The following is a 21,202-nucleotide window of genomic DNA, read 5'->3' as shown; positions in this document are numbered from 1 at the left end:
ATTATTCCTCTTTTGGATGCTACACAGATAGTCTGTGGTCAATAAACACAAATTAAACATTATCAAGATTAAACAAGGATATTAAACCAATCATTTGTTGATATGATTTTTGAATGTTTCTGAATGATTGCTGTTCAACTACAAAGTGATTAAGTTTTGTTTACCTCCAACTCCCTGAGAGCGTTGTCACACTCCTTCTGTCCAGGAGCCTGCTGTGTACACAGCGTGATCAGCTGGTTTATGCTGTCAGTCACTGCTCTGAAACAAAACAAAAATAAATAAATAAATAAATAAATAAATATATATAAATATATATATATATATATATATATATATATATATATATATATATATATATATATATATATATATATCACTCCCTAGTCCTTGAAGGTGTATGGCAATAGTTGGCTTTGACATGTGTGAAAACATTTACTGAAGGTTTTTGTGTGTTACTAACAAAGCCTGTATATACATCTTGTGTTCGTGTGCAAGCTTATGCAGTTCATCACCAATAGATGTTGGGGATTTTTTTTTTTTTTGCTTCTATTTTTATTAATTCCATATAAATTTGGCAGCTGCAATCAGCACCATTGAAGCCTTTTATGACCAAGTTATGACTTTCATGGTGGGCAGACGTCTGAACGCATTTTGCTGATAACTTGGCATTCCTAACAAAACGCACTTGCCTTGATGGATGATATTACCACGGTTCAATATGCTGCATGAGTCACTTACTGCTTAGTGGTTTTAAAAACAACAGTTTAAAACACTGGAAGGGTTTTCAGACTGATGGGAGGTAGGGGGAGACCATATTCCATATTCTAATATTCAATGCAATCACACTGTATTGTAGACTATAACATATATTCAGTTGACAGTTTATTATTATTCAGTTGGCATCGAAACTGTTTTAGAGATTGAACTTCATGATCATTTGGTTGGTGCTGTGGAATTGTGTTGTGTTTCATGGACAGGTATTTCTATTATTTTGTCCATTTATATCAATGGAGGGTAGGTTAAAATAAAAGAAACACGTCTTTGCATGATGTTGTAATTTTGGAGGATGTAGTTTGTGGTGCTCTTGAATTGTATAATACAGTTGAATCAACACCTCCCTAAAACAATTTCAACAAAAGCTGAACATTATAAGATTCATAAAGGAGAATGTCAGAAATGTTGATTTAGACTGCGTTAGTTTTACCTAGGTGTTCCTGATAAACTGTGTATACACTGTGGACAAAAGCACAAAGAATCACAATGCGTAGGTCTGTGCAGTGGTGAGTTGTGGTACCTTGCAGCAGCAGCTAGCAGGTTCTTGGCATTTGCTGCTGCAGGGTCTACAGACAGACTCTTAGCAGCCAGCAGCAGCTTGCTGGAAGCCATGGAGATGTTCTTCAGGTTCCCGATCACCTGCACCTGGTCATCCTTTTTCTGGAATGATGCAAAAATCAGAACATTATATCATCATCAAACACACATCGAGGCTTGAAAATGATGTGCAACAAGACAAACCTGAGTGTGGCCAGCCATCTCGATACCAGCATCCAGGAACTCATCGAAGTCTTGACTGAAATTTCCAGAGGCCACTGCCAGCTGGCTGCTGGAGCCTCTGGAGGCGTGGACTACCTCGCCTGCTGACTGATTCAGGTCTGCTGCCGTTTGGTTCAGCTCACTCTGGGCCTCCTGAAATGACTTGGAGGCTGGAGGGATCTGCACAGAGGACATAGAGAAGAATTTTATGATGAAAGATGACAGAAGAATTATCACATGTCATATCAGAACAACAACTAATATTAAGTGTAGCTTGAACTTATATGAATATCCAAAGTCCAAACTCACAGTCTCAATCAGCAGCTTCTTGCTGGCCTCCCCGATGCTTTTCAGAGCCATGTCCACATCCTTCTGGCCAGGCAGACAGTTGACGCAGTTATTCAGGGAATGAGACACGGCCTTGGCCACCTGTAACACAGCACAGTAGGTTCACAGTAGACTGGGTTAGAAGGTGCCCGCTATACGCAAGGTTTAGAGGTGACCACGCTGAGCTAGAAATCCAAATTTAAAATGCTAATGATCAAAGCAGTCGTGCAGAATAACTGATGTCACTATATTGCAAAAGTTTTTTAATATATAAATATCAATCAGTATATCGGTGCGTTCTGTTTATTTGTGCAGAAGCCCATGACAACATGAAAATGACCTCAGTGAGGCAAGCTCACTGAGATGCAATCAAGAGCAGGTAAGTTCTTAACTCAATTTTGTTTTCCAAACCAATTTGAAATAATCAAGCAGTATTATATTTGAGTCTTCTTTTTCAAGATGAAAAAAGAGCCTCATTTGTGTTTTTGTGATCCCCTTAATAATTTCTTCACATTGCTTATCTCTTTCTCAGATTAAATCGAAGGCAACTGGACTTGTATTTGTCTGTGGAAGACGTTTCGCCTCTTATCCAAGCGGCTTCATCAGTTCTTATGTATTGGTCTCTCTAGTCCGCACTAGTCTGACCAAGAAAGTGGAGTAGGACCCAGGTATTTAACCTCTTGTGGGTGGGTCCACCAAGGTACCTGTGAAAGTACTGGTTTCACCTGACCATTGTTGTGGTCTCATGTGGACGACCGTCGTTAGGGTCAGGTGACCCTGTTGTTATCCCGTGTGAACGACAGTCGTTAGGGTCAAGTGAGCCCCTGGTGGATGACGATCGTTGAGAGTCGTCTGAGGTAATTGTTGACTCTCCTGGGTACCGATGAAAGGGCGACATTGTAGATGGGGGATAGATGGTGTCGCAGACCCCCTCCCCTGTTTAGCGATGGCCTCTCCACTTTTACATAGATGGCTTCCTTGACTCCCCTTTCAAACCATCTGTCCTCCCTGTCCAAGATTTCGACATTGCTGTCTTCAAAGGAGTGTGCCTTTTCCTTTAGGTGGGAGTAGACAGCTGAGACAGGGCCTGAAGAGTTTGCCCTTCTGTGTTGGGCCATACGTTTGTTTAACGGTTGTTTTGTTTCCCCAATATATAGGTCATTGCACTCCTCACTGCATTTGACCGCATATATCAGGTTGCTTTTTTGATTGTGTGGTGTTTTGTCTTTGGGATGTACCAGTTTCTGCCTGAGCGTGTTACTGGGTTTGAAACATACAGGGATTTGATGTTTGTTAAAAATCCTCCTGAGTTTCTCTGAGACCCCAGACACGTATGGAATGACGATGTTTCTGCGTTTATCTTTCATTTTCTCAGCATCCTCCGTGTTGGTATTCTTCCTGGAGCGTGTTGTTGTTTTGCCAAAAGTCCAACTCGGATAGCCACAAGTTTTCAGAGCTCCCTTTAGATGTTTATGTTCTTCTGCTTGGGCCTGAGTGGAGGTTGGTATGTTGTCAGCCCTGTGTTGCAGGGTTCTGATAACACCCATTTTGTGCTCCAGTGGATGATGTGAGTCAAAGAGTAGGTATTGGTCTGTGTGCGTGGGCTTCCTGTATACCCCAATGTGGAGGCTCCTGTCCTCAGCAAGGTGGACATCACAGTCAAGGAAAGGGAGGTGATTGTCTTTGACATCCTCTCTTGTGAAATTGATGTTCTTGTCCACTGAGTTGATGTGTTGGGTAAAGGCTTGTAGATCTTGTGTTTTAATCTTTACCCATGTGTCATCCACATACCTAAACCAGTGGCTTGGTGGAGTTCCCTTGAAGGAGTTGAGGGCCTTTCGCTCTACCATTTCCATGTATAGATTGGCCACAATGGGGGACACAGGTGAGCCCATAGCACAGCCGTGCTTTTGTCTGTAGAAGTTGCCGTTAAACTGGAAATATGTGGTTGTGAGGCATAAATCCAGTAACTGGCAAATCTGGTCTGGTTTGAGTTTTGTTCTGTCATGTAGTGTGTGATCTTGTTTCAAGTGATGCCTCACAGTTTCCACTGCCTCCATTGTTGGAATACAGGTGAATAAGGAGGTCACATCGTATGACACCATGGTTTCATCTTGTGCCATTTTCAAGCCTTTGATTTTGTTTACAAAGTCTAATGAGTTTCGAACATGATGTGGTGTGTTCCCAACCAGGGGGGCTAAGATGTTGGCTACAAGCTTAGCGATATTGTAGGTTACTGAATTGATGCTGCTTACGATGGGTCGGAGTGGTGCCCCTTCCTTATGGACCTTGGGGAGTCCATATAGGCATGGAATGGTGTCCTGAGGATAGAGACGGAGGTATTGTGGCCGGTCAAGAGCTCCATCTTGTTGTAGTTTTTGGAGGCATTCAATGACCTTTCTTTTGTAGCCACTGGACGGATCTCGCTTCAATATTTCGTAGGTGCTTGTGTCATTTAAAAGAGTGGCAACCTTAGCATGGTAATCACTTGTATTCAGAATTACTGTGCATCTCCCTTTGTCAGCTGGAAGGATGGTGATGTTCTTATCCTTGCTTAGGGATATCACAGCTTTTCTTTCGTGATAGGTGAGGTTCGAAGGTGGGGCCTTAGCATTGGACAGGGTTGCTGACACCTTAAACCTTAGCTGTTCTGCTTCAGTTTCTTTCAGGTTGTTTTTCCGTATAGCTGATTCTGTAGCTGTGATGAGTTCAACTATAGGAACTTGTTCTGGTGTAACAGCAAAATTTAGCCCTTTTGTTAGGACCTCCTTCTCGGGCTGGGTAAGTTCTCTGTCAGATAAGTTCTTTACCCATCTGTCTGTTTTTGTGTGTTGGTTTGCCTCCTGTTCCTTTTTTGAGTTTCCTGCTTTGTTACCTGAGTTAATTGTCTTGTGTTGGAGATTGCAGAATTTCTTTCTTTGCCTTTCTTTGCCCTTGGTGTGTTGGGCTAGTTGGGCTCTCGTGGTGAAGTCAACAACCTTTTTAAACAACGCAACTGGTAGGAGTGTTTTCAAGTTTTGGAAAAAGTGGTCAGCTTTTTCCTTGAGCCTTTCTATGGTGAAAAGGACCTGCCTTACTCTCTCATTAAGGAGGTGATTCTGAGCTTGGTCTAGAATCTTATTGGCTCTGTGTCCTTTTACTGTGGAGCGCAACTGTAGGCTAGTTGGTATGAGCCTATTTTGCCTGCACCTCAGGCTAAACCGTAGGTGGTTTCTGTGGTCTGCGATTTTTCGAGCCAGCCTTTCATGTTCTCGCACTGCCTTTAGGGTATCCAACCCAAATTTTTCAGCAATCTGTCTGTGTAAGTTCTCATTCGTCCAGGTCATAGTTATCTCTTTCTCAGATTAAATCGAAGGCAACTGGACTTGTATTTGTCTGTGGAAGACGTTTCGCCTCTTATCCAAGCGGCTTCATCAGTTCTTATGTATTGGTCTCTCTAGTCCGCACTAGTCTGACCAAGAAAGTGGAGTAGGACCCAGGTATTTAATTGGGTCTTTAATTGCTTCCAAGAAACATGTAATTAAATAATTTGGGGGAGAATAAAATGAGGACAGGGCATAAATAAATAAGTTGCTTGGCCTTTAAATATGCCACCAGGTGTATTATAGGAGTCCCTTGCTATATTTGACAGGTGTTCACTTTCATGTTTTACCAAGCAGATGTCCATACAGAAATATTTAGCTAAATATAGCAAGCACAGAAAGAAGTGCTGTTGGGTAAAAGAGTTGACGGTCTGGCTTTCTAGCCATCTTTACAGTCACATTACTTCTATGTAAAACAGAGGATTCACACTCCAATTAAAAACGAATCAGCGCTTGTAAACAAAAGCCTCAGACTCACAAGTTGCAAGTATATTTTTGTTCTGACAACCTTCAGAACTCTGCAGAGTTGTCTATGTGGTGACATTTGGTGGTGTTAGCTTGTTGGCACAGGTGCTATAGCCTGACAGAAGGATGAGGGTTGAACTGAACGTTCCAGCCTGCAGCATCAAGAGTCACCCGTAGTGTTAAACCGAACAGACAAGCAGAATTGACTCCACGCCCCCGAGCAATCCTGAACCATCTCACCTGTGCCAGCCTCTGCTGGCTCTCAGCGTCTCCAGGGGAAATCAGCGCCTGCTTGGCCTCATGAATGAGAAGCGCAGAGCCCTCCATAACATCCCGAGCCGAGTCCAGCATGGCAGCTGCAGCCTTGGGGTCTGTGGTGGAAGCAGCGACGCCACGGGCCGCCTGGGCCAGAGTTTTCAGGGCCTGAGCCGTCTCCCTGGCTGCTATCCCTACACACAGATGTAAGAGAGTATAGGTGTGACAGACAGCAACTACAGTCAGGAAAGTATCTCAAACGAACCATCTATCATTTACAAAACTATGACACCATCATGTGTTCATTTTCAAATCATAGTCATATCAAATCATAAAGGTTTGTTAAATGTATAAAAAAGTAATTTCCTGTCTTGGCAAATGTGTCATGTTGCATCATGAGCACAATGTAATTTGGTCCAAAAGGATGATTGGCTCACATGCAGGAGCCAACACAATAAAACATCTCATTTACAACAACACATCAGTTGGATGGGATCAAACCAGCAGAATGAAGCCATATTATGTTGCAGTTAACAAGATTACTGAAGGAAAGTAAAACATGTTGCAGCCAGTAGGGGCATTTTCCCTCAGGTTCTATGAAGAACCATGTGCTGTATTCTAACCAAGGATACATAAAGGTCATGAAAACTCTCCAGAGAAATCATGTTTGCAACTGAAGAGACGTTTTTAAAAGGATTTCAAACAGATTAATTTGCCTTGCTTTACTCTAATGCATGATACAAAGCAATCCATTAAAAAAAAAGGACAAAATATTAACTGACGTTTGATGCCACGTATTGCTTAATTGGATCTGATTATTCAATCACATCACAAGTAGTTAAAGTGATAGTTGAAGTCATGTGAAAAAAGAAAGAGGCTTTGTGTGCAGTGTGTACTGCAAAGCAAAACAAGATGCTGGTAACTGCAAGATGAACTCAGCAGAGACTGCACATTTAGCTCATAAAAGCATAAAATTCTTCTATTAAAATTGGCATCGATGGGATCATGTATGTTCACAGCAAAAGGAGTTAAGAGACAGTGGTTCCTGCAATCGTCAGTCTTACCTAGGTTTTTAAGATCTGAGACTAACGGACAGAAGCGACTGCACAACCTTAAAGTATTTTTTATAGATCTCAGTACAGCACATCAACAGTACCAACCTGTGTAGTGTTCATTTCCTTGTGCGGCACAAGTGAGCAGCTGAGCCATGGAGGATCCCACTGACTTGGAGGTGCTGCCCAGATCCTGAGCACACTTCTCCAACTGAAGCAGAAGGAAAGGGGACAAATAAAGCACAGGATTTAAGCAGAAGTAAAGAAAATCAACCTCATGGGTCTTAAATGTCTCTTACTGATTCTCCAGGTAGAGGTTTCAGTTGGGTATTAACAGCAGCCAGCTTGGCATCCTGCAGCTCACTCCTCAGGGTCTGGATGGCAGTGAGCGCAGAGTCGATCTCCATGGGACCGCAAGCTTCATGAGCCTTGAAAATAAAGTACGTGTTGCTACTACTCACATTTCACATAGTTGCAAAGGTTATGGCTTATGTTTTGCACTTGGAAGTGATGATCCTTTAACAGAAATATACTGTATTTTGCTGTCAGTTTCTGCTGGTTAGAAATTCAAACTACTGCTATCCAGAAAAACGTACATCTGCTGCAAATACTGTAGTTGAGGAAAATGCATCAAACTATTGTCAGTTGATGTGACTTGATTCAGATGCCTAGTGTGCAATTTAAAACCCTCTAACACAGCAGTTTACACTTCACTGCATTTAATGTGGAGTAAGCAGTATAACAAGAACGCTACTCAACAGCACTCTGTCACACTGTGTAATATACAGGTGGCTCTATTTTTGTCCATACTGTGATTTTAACCATTAAGTTTATTATACATGTTCCAGAGAGGTATTGTGCCTTCCTGGAACAATATAATTGTGTTAGGTGTGTGAGCTACCCTTTGTGTCTGTGCTCTCTACCTTCTGTGCAGACGTCCTCAGCTCAGCCAGGCAGGTAGCCAGGTTCTTAGCACATTGACCCAGTTGCATGGCTGCAGCCTGATCCGTCACCGTGGGAACAGATGACTTGGCTGAGGTCACCATCTTACTACCGGGCTACAGAGAGATAAAGAAATGTGGAAATTTATTTTAAATAAATAAATAAAAAAGCCTAAAAATGGTTAACAAAAATATATTTTCCCTTAAAGCATTGAAAAAACATTGCTCTGGGCAACAACAAGGATCAAAGGTCAAATTATGTGGTGGATATTTCACCAATATTGTATTTGTGGAACACTAAAAAGGACCACTGAGGCATTAAACACAAAATACCACCCCACCAGCGCTTCTTTAACTGCCTGCTTCCACCGAAAAGAGGTTACAGGCCTATTTTTAATGGCTCCCCACATGACAGAAACACTATTTATACTTTGTTCAGCCTAGTTTCCAATGTAGAATTGACGTTACTCAGTTTGGCTATGGGCACATAAAGTTTTAACAACCCATTCTCCAGCTAAAGTGAGAAATGGCGAGGCCACAGTGGGAGTGAGTGTGTGCTGCACCTGAAGGAAGTTCTGACTGGCAATGATGAGGGCGAGTTGTGCACTGAGGTCCTCCGGTTTGGCCTGACTGCCACGTACTCCCTGGACGAGCTGGGGGATGTGATCTGCCACCGCCTTTAAAAAAACAAAAACACGCAAGCACAGTGAATACACAGGCTTAAATACAGTCAAAATGGAGACCTCAGAGATTCACTATAGGCCTCGGTATAAAATTTCTCTATAATACTGTTCTATAAATCATCAGTCAAGCAGTTGGGATGCGCAAATAACATTAAAAAACAGACAAAAAGTGTCCAATTAAGGTATGATGGACAAAAGTGTGAGGTAAACAGTTTCAATGATTCATTAAAGGAAGAAAAATAGAACAAACCAGACAAAAAAAAAAAAAAAAAAAACATCAAACAGCAAATGGCAGCCTGCTGTCATTCAGCATCGATCCTCACCTTACAGCTCTGCACCAGCTGCTGGTGAGCAGCAGTGTTCTTGTTGGATGCAGCAGCATTCTGAGCAGCAGCGATGGTCTGTGTGGCTGCAGCCGCAGCCTGCTTAGCTGCATTCTGAGGAATATCAAGAGACAAAAAGCTCACATCCAAATGTAAAATGTGGTTCAACAGTATCTCTCTCTGTAGCAGTCTCTTTTTAGGTTTCCACTTACAGCAAAAATACCTCGATGGTCACATTATTAAACAATAGTGTACTTTAATGCTTTTGAGTGTGAAAACAGAATCAACTGTTCAAGGTCTTACACCTTTTTATGCAAATTGAAATAGTTACTATAGATATTAAAACATCTTAATATTACTACAACTAACACTAATAAAGTAAAAATATGCCTATATAATCCTGTTCAATGAGCTGAATATTTTAGCTTGAAGTGGTAGTGAGTCGTGAGTGAAATAACCCTGTGGCAAAAGAGCGTCCCTGACGTTTCCTGGTGACAGACATGCTGCAGAAATCAACATGTAATCCTCCCTGATCTCTCCCAGTAATGTCTCAATTTGTACGCTATAGATGGTGACACGGTGTCCTTAACATGGTACTTTGGAGATGGTGACATTTAAGATTGGTCTTGGTGTTAATGTCATGCCTTTTTCTAAATATATTCTGTGTATTTGATTTTCTGCTGCTTCACTTGGGTCAAAGTGTGTGAAAAGTGTGTTTGCCAGCATCACTGACCTCCAGCCTGTTGATCAGTTTCTTCTTAATGGCATTCTGAGCAGCAGCGTTGGTGGCCACGCGCAGACCCTCTGCAGCCTCCCTCAGTCTCTGCTGCTGGTCCTCGTTCTCTGGGTATGCTGCAGCCCCCTGGGAGTGCGCACACACACCCACACACACACACGTGCAAAAACAAAGATCAGCACATACTGTACATGGCAGGTGAGCTGGGTGGGCAAACAGCTGGCACAAATTCCCTGAATTTCAACAATCTTTGCACTACTCCTTTCTAAGAAAAGCATAAGGATTCCTGAGCAGTTCAGAAACATGTTAGCGCTCATCACATCACACACACACACACACACACCTACCGGAAACAGCAACAGACACACCCACCCACACAACTGCCATCAGTACATACAAGCAATCTCTGAATATTCAATCAGTGTTTACAGATCTTTGACGCAGACTTAATCACTGCACTCAAACTCAGCTGCGGCTCCACTTCACTCAAACAATCACTGCTTTGTTGACGGCTAAAAGTCAAGAGATGTTGTTTATCCATATTACCAAGAAGCTCTTTTTATCCTCCTGTTTATGTATCCAGCCTCACAAGTTAACCGGGTTCTGTGGAGACTAATTTCACTTAGCGCCTCTATGTCTCCAGCTTCTGGAGAGACAGCTAAGCCCGCTGCCATTAGGTTAATTAACCGGGAACGCAGCAGCTTCACCTGCAGCTACACAAAGACGTGGGCGGGTGTGCTACTAAAAATTCATGTCATTAAGGTAATGTTTAACCCCACAGCTGCTGTGGGCACAAGTCATACAAACAAGAGACATCACTATCAACAAGGCACACACACAAGTGTACAAACAGAAAAAAAAAAAAAAGAAATCACTTTTGAGACCATTCAGACTTCGTACGACATTTGACGAACTGTAGCGTTTATCACAATAAAATGTGACAAGCTTCAAGTCAGTGGAGTTCTCAGCTGTCACCTGCCTCCTGGCAACTGCTGACACCATTTAAAAAGAACAGCCGTTTGCATAATTATTGAAACGAGCTACCTTCCAGGGGGTGAAACAAGATATCACATTCAAGAATTCATCACAGGAACTGGTCTTCAAAAAACCACAGCCTGTTTTACAGTGATACAATACATCAGGGGTCTTCAACCTTTTTCCCCTCTGAGAGCTACTTTTACAAAATGAAAGTGTCCGTGAGCTTCTCATGTCTTATATTACAAGTGACATTTATTCACTTATCTTATCAAAACACTCAAACTGATCTCCAAACCCAAGCAGCTGAGTAAGCAAATCTTTTTTTTTTTTTTTTAAACTCATAATTCAGTCAAACCTGAACATGCAGAACATGACAAACTGTCTGATTTCCACTGCAAATAAACGTAGATAAGTCTGCTTAGAAATCAGAGAAGAAAGAAGCTCCTTGTAACTTCAGATCCCGGGAGCCATCATGCTTCAAAGTCCCCTTTAATATCAAAGTAATCCAGTGATAGTTGTCAATCGTCTAATCGGTACATAGCAAACAGGAACTAATAATAGCTAATTCATTATAGTTAATTTTCCAATATGTAAACAAACATAGGCTAAAACAGATTGTGTTGCTTAATGTTTGTATTATGCTTATGGTCTGCACATATTATATTCTCTGAACCTTTGGTCAAGACGTGTTGAAGACCCCTAAAATATATGTTCAATAAAAAAAGTGTCTCTCACTACAGTAAATCATTACCTTTAAAAAAATAAGCACAAAGCTGTAAAGCACACTGTCCAAAAACTAAACCACACAAGCTTAATTAATCAGTTACCGAGGCAACGGCTGGCTGAGGTCTCAGCCTCCATTGACACAGATGTGACGGTGATAAGTCTGGCATCAAACTTGACTAACCAGCTGGAGGGCGTCATTTAATTTTCATGGTGGAAGTGGAGAGTTATTAGTATCGGTGTGTGATTCTGCAGACTGATAATGAGAGTGATGTAGAGAGAGAGCAGATAAATAGTTTGGATAAAGGAAGATGGGATGCTGCGTGGCAAACGTTAAGCCTGCCCTTCAGCAGTCTGAGAAGAAAGACTTGGATGTCCTCTTACTCTTAATCATGTTACGCTGAAAAGATGAGATGTAATAAGAAATGGATGGTATATCTAAACACTGTATGGATCATAAACCCCCTCAAGGTTCAGCAAAATTTTGTCTTTTTTCACACTGTAAAGATTTTCAGATTTAAGACGTGGCCATGCCCTAAATTTCTGGTGAGTCTTAAAGGTCATCTTTTATTAATGATTTAACACCTCACCAACAGAATCACTTCCCAGACCGTCATCTTTGGTCTTTTTCTTCTTTATTTGCGCGCGCGCACACACACACACACACACACACACACACACACACACACACACACACACACACACACACACACACACACACACACACACACACACACACACACACACACACACACACACACACACCACACACACACACACACACACCACACACACACACACACACACACACAACACACACACACACACACACACACACACACACACACACACACACACACACACACACACACACACACACACACACACACACACACACACACACACACACACACACACACACACTTCCTTTCCTAAAGAAATGCCACTACTGTGATTAAAACCAAAACAAAACCAAGAGATTTTTTGGGTTGAGAGAGAATATATATATTATGTATGGACTCCAGCTTGTTTCACAGCAGCCCTGCAGTTTACAAATTTAATCTGCTAGACTTAAGTCTAAAATTACAAGAAATTAAACACAATAACTATTATATATGTTTAATGTCTCTAATGCTGCTCACCTTTGCTGCCTCTACCATCCTCGCTGTGGCGTCTGCTAGCAGTTTAGCAGCCGCAAGTAACTTCTTCGAATTGTCAACATCCACCTCGGCCTCAGCATCAGACCTCATGGCGTTCACCAGGTCTGAGGTGGCCTGAGCCAAGACCCGAGCCTGTCGGACCATCTCTCCTGTGGATGAGAGGAGGAGGACAGAAGTAAAGACAACGTGAGGGGAAAGAGAAAGAGGAAAGAAAATCATACTAGTGAGACATACTAATGAGAGATTAATGAGAGTGCTTTAACACTGAAAACTTGTTTTAACTTGATTAACTCTATATAAAACCTAAAAAAAACTAAACCCATGTTGATTGCTTCAACCTTACAATATAAAAAAGAAGATAATTAGGCTTGATGACTGTTTTCTTTCAGGAATGTGGGAATAATGATGCAAGTAATGCAATGCCGGCAAACCTACGTGCAAGGTTTTTCAATTTCACACCATTTAATTTTGTATCTGTATCAGTTATTAAACTGTCTGACAGTAGGTTGAATCGTATTGTGACTGAAGTCGTAAACAACACTGAGCTTTTGAGCAAAACGCTGTCGGGTTTAATGTCAGAATCATAAAAAAAGAGCCTGGTGGCAGAAAACAAGGTGCAAAAGTAACAAGCTTCTTCCACTGCGCTCAGTCTGGTTGAATTCCTCATCAGATCTGCATGATGTTATAACACTTGAAGGTGACTTGTGAGGAAAGAATTGGATGTAATTATTTCTGACTCCCTCTGAAAATATTCTCAGAGTCAGACTAATGAGGGAAGACAAGAGGGATAAGAAAGGGATTGGTGTCTGTATTCTCTCTGTCAAAGCAGAACTGGACACACAGCAGAAACTATTTGGCAGGAAGCCTCTATAATTCATGTGAATGTATCAGCTAATCTGCCAACACTCCACTGCAGAAGGACTACCCCCCCCCACCCCTCTTCACATTTCATTTCTGAATGCCAGGTGTGACACAGCTTGACATATCTGACACCAGTTCATAGGCGGTATTCGCCTTCTGGCTGCATGTATTCAGACCTCAGCAGAGCAAACAGCAGTTCTCTAGTTGTCTATCAAGCCAATCAATCCATCCGAGCTGACCGCTGGGATGTTCTCCGTGCATCTCTTTCCATCTATGTGTCTTTCTCTGCTGTCAGACTTGTTAACATCGCTGACAGCTTTTCTCCGTCGCTCCCGCATGGCTGACAGCAGTCCATTCAAACCCACCATCTTGCCAGTCTCTCAGAGGAGAAGATGGGATGAGGCAAGCACAGATACACAGTAAGCCTCTGAAACCAGACAGAGCTATGGCAGGTCAGTTTTAATGGTAAGATTAGATATCCTTTCTGTGCACCCAATTTCACATCAATTTTTAAAAAGCATTTGGCTATGGCAGGTCAGATCTGGCTGAATTCCAGGTTGAGTTTCACATCATGACAGCAGACAAAATGGCATATTATATCAGTGAAAACTCAATTTTTATATTTTAGTAGAAAAGAAAAACCTACCTAGGACAGTACCTACCTACCAACAGAAAGGGAAGCAGGCACTGTACTTAAAAATCACCAGCTAACTTGAATTTACATTTTATTGGCTTTTATTTAAATTTTTTCCCATATTATCAATAATTCTATAATTAGTGGAATCAATTCTTCATTTGAAGGACGTAACTGTATGATCAACCAGAGTAAGAGACTACAGCCATGTAAACAGCACTGTGAGACTGCGCTCAGACCACAGTGGTGCTTTGAGCTAAATGCTAATGTTAGAATACTAACAGGCTTGAATGCTGATGATAAGTAGGTATAACATTTACTAAGTTTCTCACCTCAGTTTAGCTTGCTAGCATGCTAACGTTTAATAATTAGCACTAAACCTGCAGCTCGCGCTGATAGCAATGTCATTAGCTTTGCAGGTATTTTAACATCAAACAAATTATTGGGCAAAGTTTGTTTGCAAAAGTTATTACAATTAATTCTTAGAGGAACATGAAAGCATGATTTAATGTATGAACCTAATTTCATGACAATCCATCTAACACTTGTAACAATGTCAACCAAAAATGTCAACCTCTGATCACCAAAGTCAATAGCATTAATCCTCTGGAGACCATATATGTCTGTACAAAATTTCATGGCCGTCCATCCAAAGGTTACTGAGAACTTTCAGTTGGAACAAAGTGGTGGACTGACTGATTGACTGACCTTGCCATCCCTAGACCGACCCTGCTAGTATTGCTAATGGAAACTAAACCTCCATGGAAGTAGTTGGCTGCAGGCCGTGCTTCCCCGCTAATGACTTCTTAAACCACAAGTGCTTTTCAAATCAAAAGTAATTCTCACTTAAATGGCAATTAATTAACCTGTTCCTTAACCTTATGTTCAACATATTTCAAACTTTTTTTCTCCTGTACTTCATAGTATTTACAAAAAGTCTCAGCAGCGGCTGGATGTGAGTTTTTCCCATTAGCTTTTCATCACCGAGCAATATCCTCTTTTGAACTCACCTGCGTCTCCCATTGAGCTGAAGATGCTCTCAGTGACCGTCATGATGGTGTCTGTGGCCTGGTCGTAGCGCCCGATAGGCTCTCCCCTTGAGGTGTACTGACGGACGTGCTGCAGGAGATCTCCCAGAGCCTGACTCACCACGCTGGCTGCTGCACTCACCTTCAACACATGAGACGCACACCACCAACATTAGTGCAGCTTCTTAAGCTGCATTACTCCCTACTTCTTATTTCAACCGACCAGGGAGAGGCAAGCTGGACTCATTATCTTCATTGCTTCGTAAGCTGGTTGTTAGTGCACAAACTGAACTCTCCAAATAAAAAACAGCTGCTGTGATTTAAATGGCAAAAAGTCTGAATATTCTAGGAAACAAACCAGTAAACTCATTTGTTCCTAATCAGTGTTTATTGGACCAAAGTTATTTTCTAAAATAAAAATGTAAAAAAAAAAATAAAAAATCATAGATGGAAAAATAGAGTCTAATAGAGGCTGACCTGTTTAAGGAGCTCGCCATCTTCGGTGGCTGAGAGGCAGGCCTGGACGCAGCTCTCCACTGAGCGATCCACCAGCTTTCCCGCTTCGATTAACTGCTCCTGGCAAACTGGGGAACTGATGGTGGGACTCACCACCTACATCAACATGAATAGGAGAGGGGTGAAGAAAAACCATGTGAAATGTATCCACTTGAAATGGTTTTCAAATATTTAGCAAATGAAATAAATAAAAAAAATATAATGGGTGAGAAGTGAAATTCAGAAGAAATAAATGATGCCCAAAAGTAATCTGCAGTAAACTTAGTGTGACTAGAAAATAAACAGCAACAAACATAATTCACTTGGTTATAAACACACTGCTATAACAGTCTTTTCATCATCACATTTCACAGAGAACGGACGAATCAGAGAGACGAGAGAAAGAAAGAGAGAAGATTTGAGAAGGATTCAGCAGATGGTTCTCATCACACTGCCATGCAGAGAGGTGAGGATTTGTTTGGTAAATGCAACTCTTCAGACTGGGAGCCATGAGAGCATTTAAACTAATTAGAGACATGTGGGTTGTACAATTAAGGGTGCGCAAATATGATGAGGGCACGGGGTATTTAACAGTGCCTTGGTGCATCCTGATGTTTTCATTCTCCAAAATGATTTTTTTTTAGTTTTTTTTTTTTTAGCTGCAGATAAACTGCAGGTGAGTCAAATATTTGAGGATATAAATGTCTGTTTATCAAACCTCACTGCAGAGTCTTATGAGAACGACTGAAACAGCAATTGGGAAATTATTGTCAAGTACTCAACCAAATAGCTTTAACAATAGCTTCCCAAGTGACATCCTTACACCACTGCAAGTGTAATGTTCAAATCAGAGACAGATCTGACATCATAAATGGAAAAACACTACACCACTCATGCATCATTTCCAAGTATTTGCATAATACCCGCTGAATTTCCTTTTTGGTAATTGAATGTGTATTATACAAACACTGACATGACGGGCAGGTTTATTCAGATCATTTTTACAAATGTGCTACAGACACTCTGTTGTACCTTGGCACATGCCACCAGCTGGGAGGTGGACAGGGCACACTGGGTGGCGGCGGCAATGACCCGGTTCTGAAGCACTGTGTCCTCTGCAACCTGGGCCACGTTCTTGGCCTTCAGCACCAACATGGCTGCAGCGTTGGCCACTGCTTTGGCCAGATTCATCAGGACGTCCTGCACAACAGGCGGCACAGAAGGAGGTAAAACGTGATCAATCATCAGCAACTTAAAAACCTGCACGGTCTGTCCTGTAACATTAACAAGCGGATTCTCACAAATTGATTCTGGCACTGGCATCTGGATATTTCAGAAAAAAAAGGCAAACTTATAGTTCAATACAAGTCTGTGCCATAGGATTATGCCTGTAATTGTGTGTAATTGAGCTGAAAGAAAGCAGATGCAGGACATAAGGTAATTTCACAGAAATATGACATCAAACTGCCATCTCATTTAATTTTGACCAGGAAAGGAAATGGTGTTTGCTTATTTGTACAATACACACATATACTTAATTGTATAAACTAATGAAAGGAGGAATGCATGGACACTGCACATCTGTACAGCTCATCATCACTGAACTACTGTCAAAACACAAAGCTAGATGGCTGGAATAGCTGAATTATAAAAAAAAAATATATATATATATAAAAAAAAGTCTCTATATGAAAAATCACTATGATACAACTTGAACAGTTCCCTCCACATTTCACTGGTTGCTGTGTGTTTTGATTAACTGAGAGGCAGAGCCTGAGCATTGAGTTTTGTCTGATAATGATGAATGGACCGGGTGCAGAGTTACCTGGAACCTTTCATCTGTCTCGCTCTCTCCAATCTGGCGCAGGAGGTCTCCACTGGCCTGGCCGATGCTGCCTGCTGCTGTCAGCACAGTCTGTCTGGGCTACACACACACACACACACACACACACACACACACACACACAACACACACACACACCACACACACACACACACACACACACACACACACACACAGAGAGAGACCATCAGAATGTAACACTACATTTAGACGCCTGGCTGGAAACGGCATCATATCCTGTATCTTGAGATATGGCAGTAGTTTACGAGCATTAGTGTGTCATACATGACTCATAACTGTGATGAAAGGTGTGTGTTTTAAAGCTCTGACTGTAGTTAACATACAGTTTGGAGTATACTGAAATGAAAAATTACTTATTAGTTATTTCAACACAAAGTGGTTCATCAAATAGCAACACCAGGACACAGTACACTCTAAAAACAGCCTCCATCTCTTTTCCTAACTAACCTACAGGCCACATTTTATCTTTCCAATATCCTGCATGCATAATTCACAAGTGCAAGCTCCGAGTTGTGTCTCAGCTAGATAAACCTGTGCATTATGCAGATCACCAGCCCAACACTGTACACTACATTAACTTCTGAATGATTCTTCCACCACACAACAAAAGCAAGCTCCTAATACACCTCGGTGAGAACATTACAGTCCTGCAACCCAAGCAGATGCCTTGTCCTTGGCAGTATTTTGAAGCTACAGTAAAAATCTGCCAATCAGCTCCAGCTTGAGGTCTTTATTCAGACTGACCAGAACAATTCAGTTAGCTGGAGGCGGCCAGCAGCAGAGGACGCCGATATAATTAGGTGTGATTTGGAGGAGCAGGAGAGATGTTGTATTATTATGAGACGATACATTGTCTCCGGGAAGAGCTCCTCTGTGGGAAATTTAATTAACTTTTTAGGCTGTCAGTTCAGACGGAACAAAACACTGTGTAGACGGCAGAGTACGCACACAATGTGGCATTTCAAGTAACACAACAATAACTACACAATCTCCCATTATGTCCGTCATACTTTATTGGCTGTGTTGGGCTTCAGGATATCAGATATACAGTGGCATGGACAGAGGGAGAGGGTGGAAAGAAAATTCCAAAGTGCCATTTTCAGGAGCAAAATTAGGACCAACTGACAATATTTTTATACAAATAGATGTAATATTAAACTGATCCGTATAGAAAGAGACGAGGTGTTGAATTTTATACCCTTTGATCAAGCTTAATATCATTGTCTCAGGGTTTGAGGTTCTTTTGCTCACCTCTCCAGAGGCCGGCTCCACGGCCTTCAGCAGGTCAGACACGGCCCCTGCAAGCGTCCTGGCGGCCTTCATCAGGTCGTTACCTCCTCCCACGTCATCCTCCATCAGCGCAGCCAGCAGTTTCACGCCCTTTGACATTTCAGTCAGGTTGGAAGAGATGGTGGTGATGGCACAGCCCACCGCTGTGTAGTCGGTGTCAGTTGGATCGCCTGAAGATGGGACAGAATGAGAGAGGTCACCAGGGAAATAAGAGTCACAGAGAAGTGACTAAAACAAAATCCAAACCAACTGCTCTCCAGTGACTCTTATATCTGCCTTTAACCAACACACAGCCATTAAAGCATGGAAGGAATAAGCAGGGAAAAATCGCTAAGGTCAAATTGCTATTGGTCTAAAGCACAAACTGAAAAACCAACAAACTGGCTGGAGTTTAACTTGGAATGGTTCAAAATGGCACCGAGTCAATAGACACCGTCACTCCATATTCACCGAAACACACCAGGGATGAGGAAGCTATAAGACTTTATACAGATTCTACAGTGATGTTAATGAGCACCAGACTGATGGAAAAGTTAATTTACCTCTGAACAAAATAGCATCCCTAAAATTCACTTGTAAAACTGTGGGCGCAAGTCTCAACATTTTCTCTGGCTTCGTTAAGGATTCCTAAAAATACTTGGATTCATTTCAAATGAATGCTAACATGCAGCAATGAATAACATAGCCTTGCTCTACTGTAAAGCTTGAGATAAATTATGCCAATTATTTAGTTGGCAATAAATCACATCCTTGCCGATTCCTGCCCCAAAAAAGAATACATCCTGCTGAGTCATGCCAGCGCCACTCACCAGCTGTGAGGTTGACCACAGAGGCTGTTCCTGCAGTGATGGCGTCAACCTGGGAGTGGATCTCATGTTTTGATTCATCCATCTTGTTCTGGATCCACACCTTGGATGCCTGGGTACACAATGAGAGGGAGATCACATTGTATGAATGCAGTTAAAACATGGGTATCAGTTATTTTTTCTGGCGGACATCATAAATGGACACCTGAATTTAAGATGTTTTATTACCATAGCAAGTACATACAGTACGTGTGTGTGAAGGTTTTCTACTGAGTGTAAATGTGCAGTTTAACGCACCATGTCCTGTCCCAATGGTGGCAAATCGTCAACCTCTCCCAGGTCGATCTGGGCTTTCTGCACAGCTTGCATACTGGTGTTGATGGTTCCCATCAGAGCCTGCTGGGCTGAGCTCTAAATACACAGGGAAATAAACAGATTGAGTGTCTTACAGGAAGCAGCCTGGAATGATTTTTTAAATAAATTGATGAGGAAGGATGATTGCCACCCCCCATTTGTAGAAGCCAGCCACAAGGATGGGAAAAAACGTGACATAGTGGAGGACGTATGACACGTCCGTCCTCTGTTTCCACATAAAACAAACAATAAATTTCACAGGAGCTCAGCATTGAATTTAAAATACTAAGACGTCATACTGAGAGCCTTTCTGCTGTACTGGTCTTACCAGTGGTGGCATGTGTCCACGGTGCATCTGACCCATTGTGATCTGTTGTTGAGCAGATGGCATGGTGCCCATGCTGAGCGACTCTGTGCCAATAGAGCCGGAGCGGATCACACCTGGCAGCGCCACTGAGCCGTGTTCCACCCGGCCCACACGGTTAAACTGCTGCTGAAGGATGGTGGACCTGTGGGAACGCCAACAGTCACACAGTTAATATCGTATCTGTGAATGTTTAAGGATAGTCACTATGTCTGTGGTGCCAACAGTAGTTCTGACAAGTTCTGAGAAATAATTCTATAAAAGAGACAAAGTGCTTACTTCAAAATACATACACGAACGTGATGTACACACGCATACACACTCACACATCAGCTGAATGGCTTACTAATGGAGAAGAAGCCAAATATCAGTGCAAAAACCTCTGTGTTGTTGTTATACTTATTACAGACAAGAACATAAAGAGGGAAAACAGCCACGACAAAAAAGACAAAAAGAGCATGTTTCTGCTTGTTAGCTCTGTGTGTGAGTTTATTCACGGGAGAAATTTCACACTCGGCAGTGCGGTTGTGTGCATTTGTGACAGTGGGACTGACACTGCTGAGTCTTCCCACTGAGTACTTCTGGAATACAAAGCTTTGTTTTGTTTTTTCCTCAGATAAGGCCTTCCAGAGTTTGGCTTGCTATGTGTTTGCAGTATTAAAGACTTTTGCCTTCAGCACTGCGCACAAGCACAGATAAAAGCAAAAGGGGGGAAAAAAAAATACAACAACAATTGCAGCAAATACTCTCTCAGTTGAAAGCACGAAAGCAATATCAATTGAAGCTCGACAGGAAAAATGGCTTTAGTTACACACTGAGAGTCCACTGTGGATAAATGAGCTAATACACAGGATATGTTCTGATAGAGGCTTCTCTCGTCCGGTGCAGCAAAATCTCCTCACATAATGATTATCTCTCAGGATAAAGTCCAGCTAAGGAAGTGCTCATGTGTTGAAATGAGGTCCTGA

General features: G+C 41.9%; 1 protein-coding gene across 3 annotated transcripts in view; it reads right to left on the bottom strand.

The window, feature by feature from the left end:
- Positions 1 to 21,202, bottom strand: part of tln2a (talin 2a) — a 94,683-nt gene that overhangs the window by 22,009 nt on the left and 51,472 nt on the right. For all 3 annotated transcript variants that reach the window (XM_056371258.1, XM_056371272.1, XM_056371267.1), the window contains exons 14-33: positions 20,199 to 20,379; positions 19,814 to 19,927; positions 19,520 to 19,628; positions 18,672 to 18,880; positions 17,382 to 17,480; positions 16,589 to 16,756; positions 15,539 to 15,673; positions 15,044 to 15,203; positions 12,521 to 12,687; positions 9,675 to 9,803; positions 8,942 to 9,055; positions 8,499 to 8,612; positions 7,918 to 8,052; positions 7,294 to 7,422; positions 7,103 to 7,205; positions 5,928 to 6,136; positions 1,843 to 1,962; positions 1,516 to 1,713; positions 1,295 to 1,434; positions 165 to 258 (exon numbers count right to left, since the gene is read on the bottom strand). In XM_056371258.1, coding sequence (XP_056227233.1) covers positions 165 to 258; positions 1,295 to 1,434; positions 1,516 to 1,713; positions 1,843 to 1,962; positions 5,928 to 6,136; positions 7,103 to 7,205; positions 7,294 to 7,422; positions 7,918 to 8,052; positions 8,499 to 8,612; positions 8,942 to 9,055; positions 9,675 to 9,803; positions 12,521 to 12,687; positions 15,044 to 15,203; positions 15,539 to 15,673; positions 16,589 to 16,756; positions 17,382 to 17,480; positions 18,672 to 18,880; positions 19,520 to 19,628; positions 19,814 to 19,927; positions 20,199 to 20,379 — 2,827 coding nt within the window. The remainder of the gene's footprint in view (positions 1 to 164; positions 259 to 1,294; positions 1,435 to 1,515; positions 1,714 to 1,842; positions 1,963 to 5,927; positions 6,137 to 7,102; positions 7,206 to 7,293; positions 7,423 to 7,917; positions 8,053 to 8,498; positions 8,613 to 8,941; positions 9,056 to 9,674; positions 9,804 to 12,520; positions 12,688 to 15,043; positions 15,204 to 15,538; positions 15,674 to 16,588; positions 16,757 to 17,381; positions 17,481 to 18,671; positions 18,881 to 19,519; positions 19,629 to 19,813; positions 19,928 to 20,198; positions 20,380 to 21,202) is intronic.

Source organism: Seriola aureovittata, chromosome 1 (genome assembly GCF_021018895.1).
Source record: "Seriola aureovittata isolate HTS-2021-v1 ecotype China chromosome 1, ASM2101889v1, whole genome shotgun sequence".
Taxonomy (NCBI): Eukaryota; Metazoa; Chordata; class Actinopteri; order Carangiformes; family Carangidae; genus Seriola; species Seriola aureovittata.
Note: the sequence above shows the minus strand (reverse complement) of the source record. Positions and strands in the feature narration are given on the sequence as shown.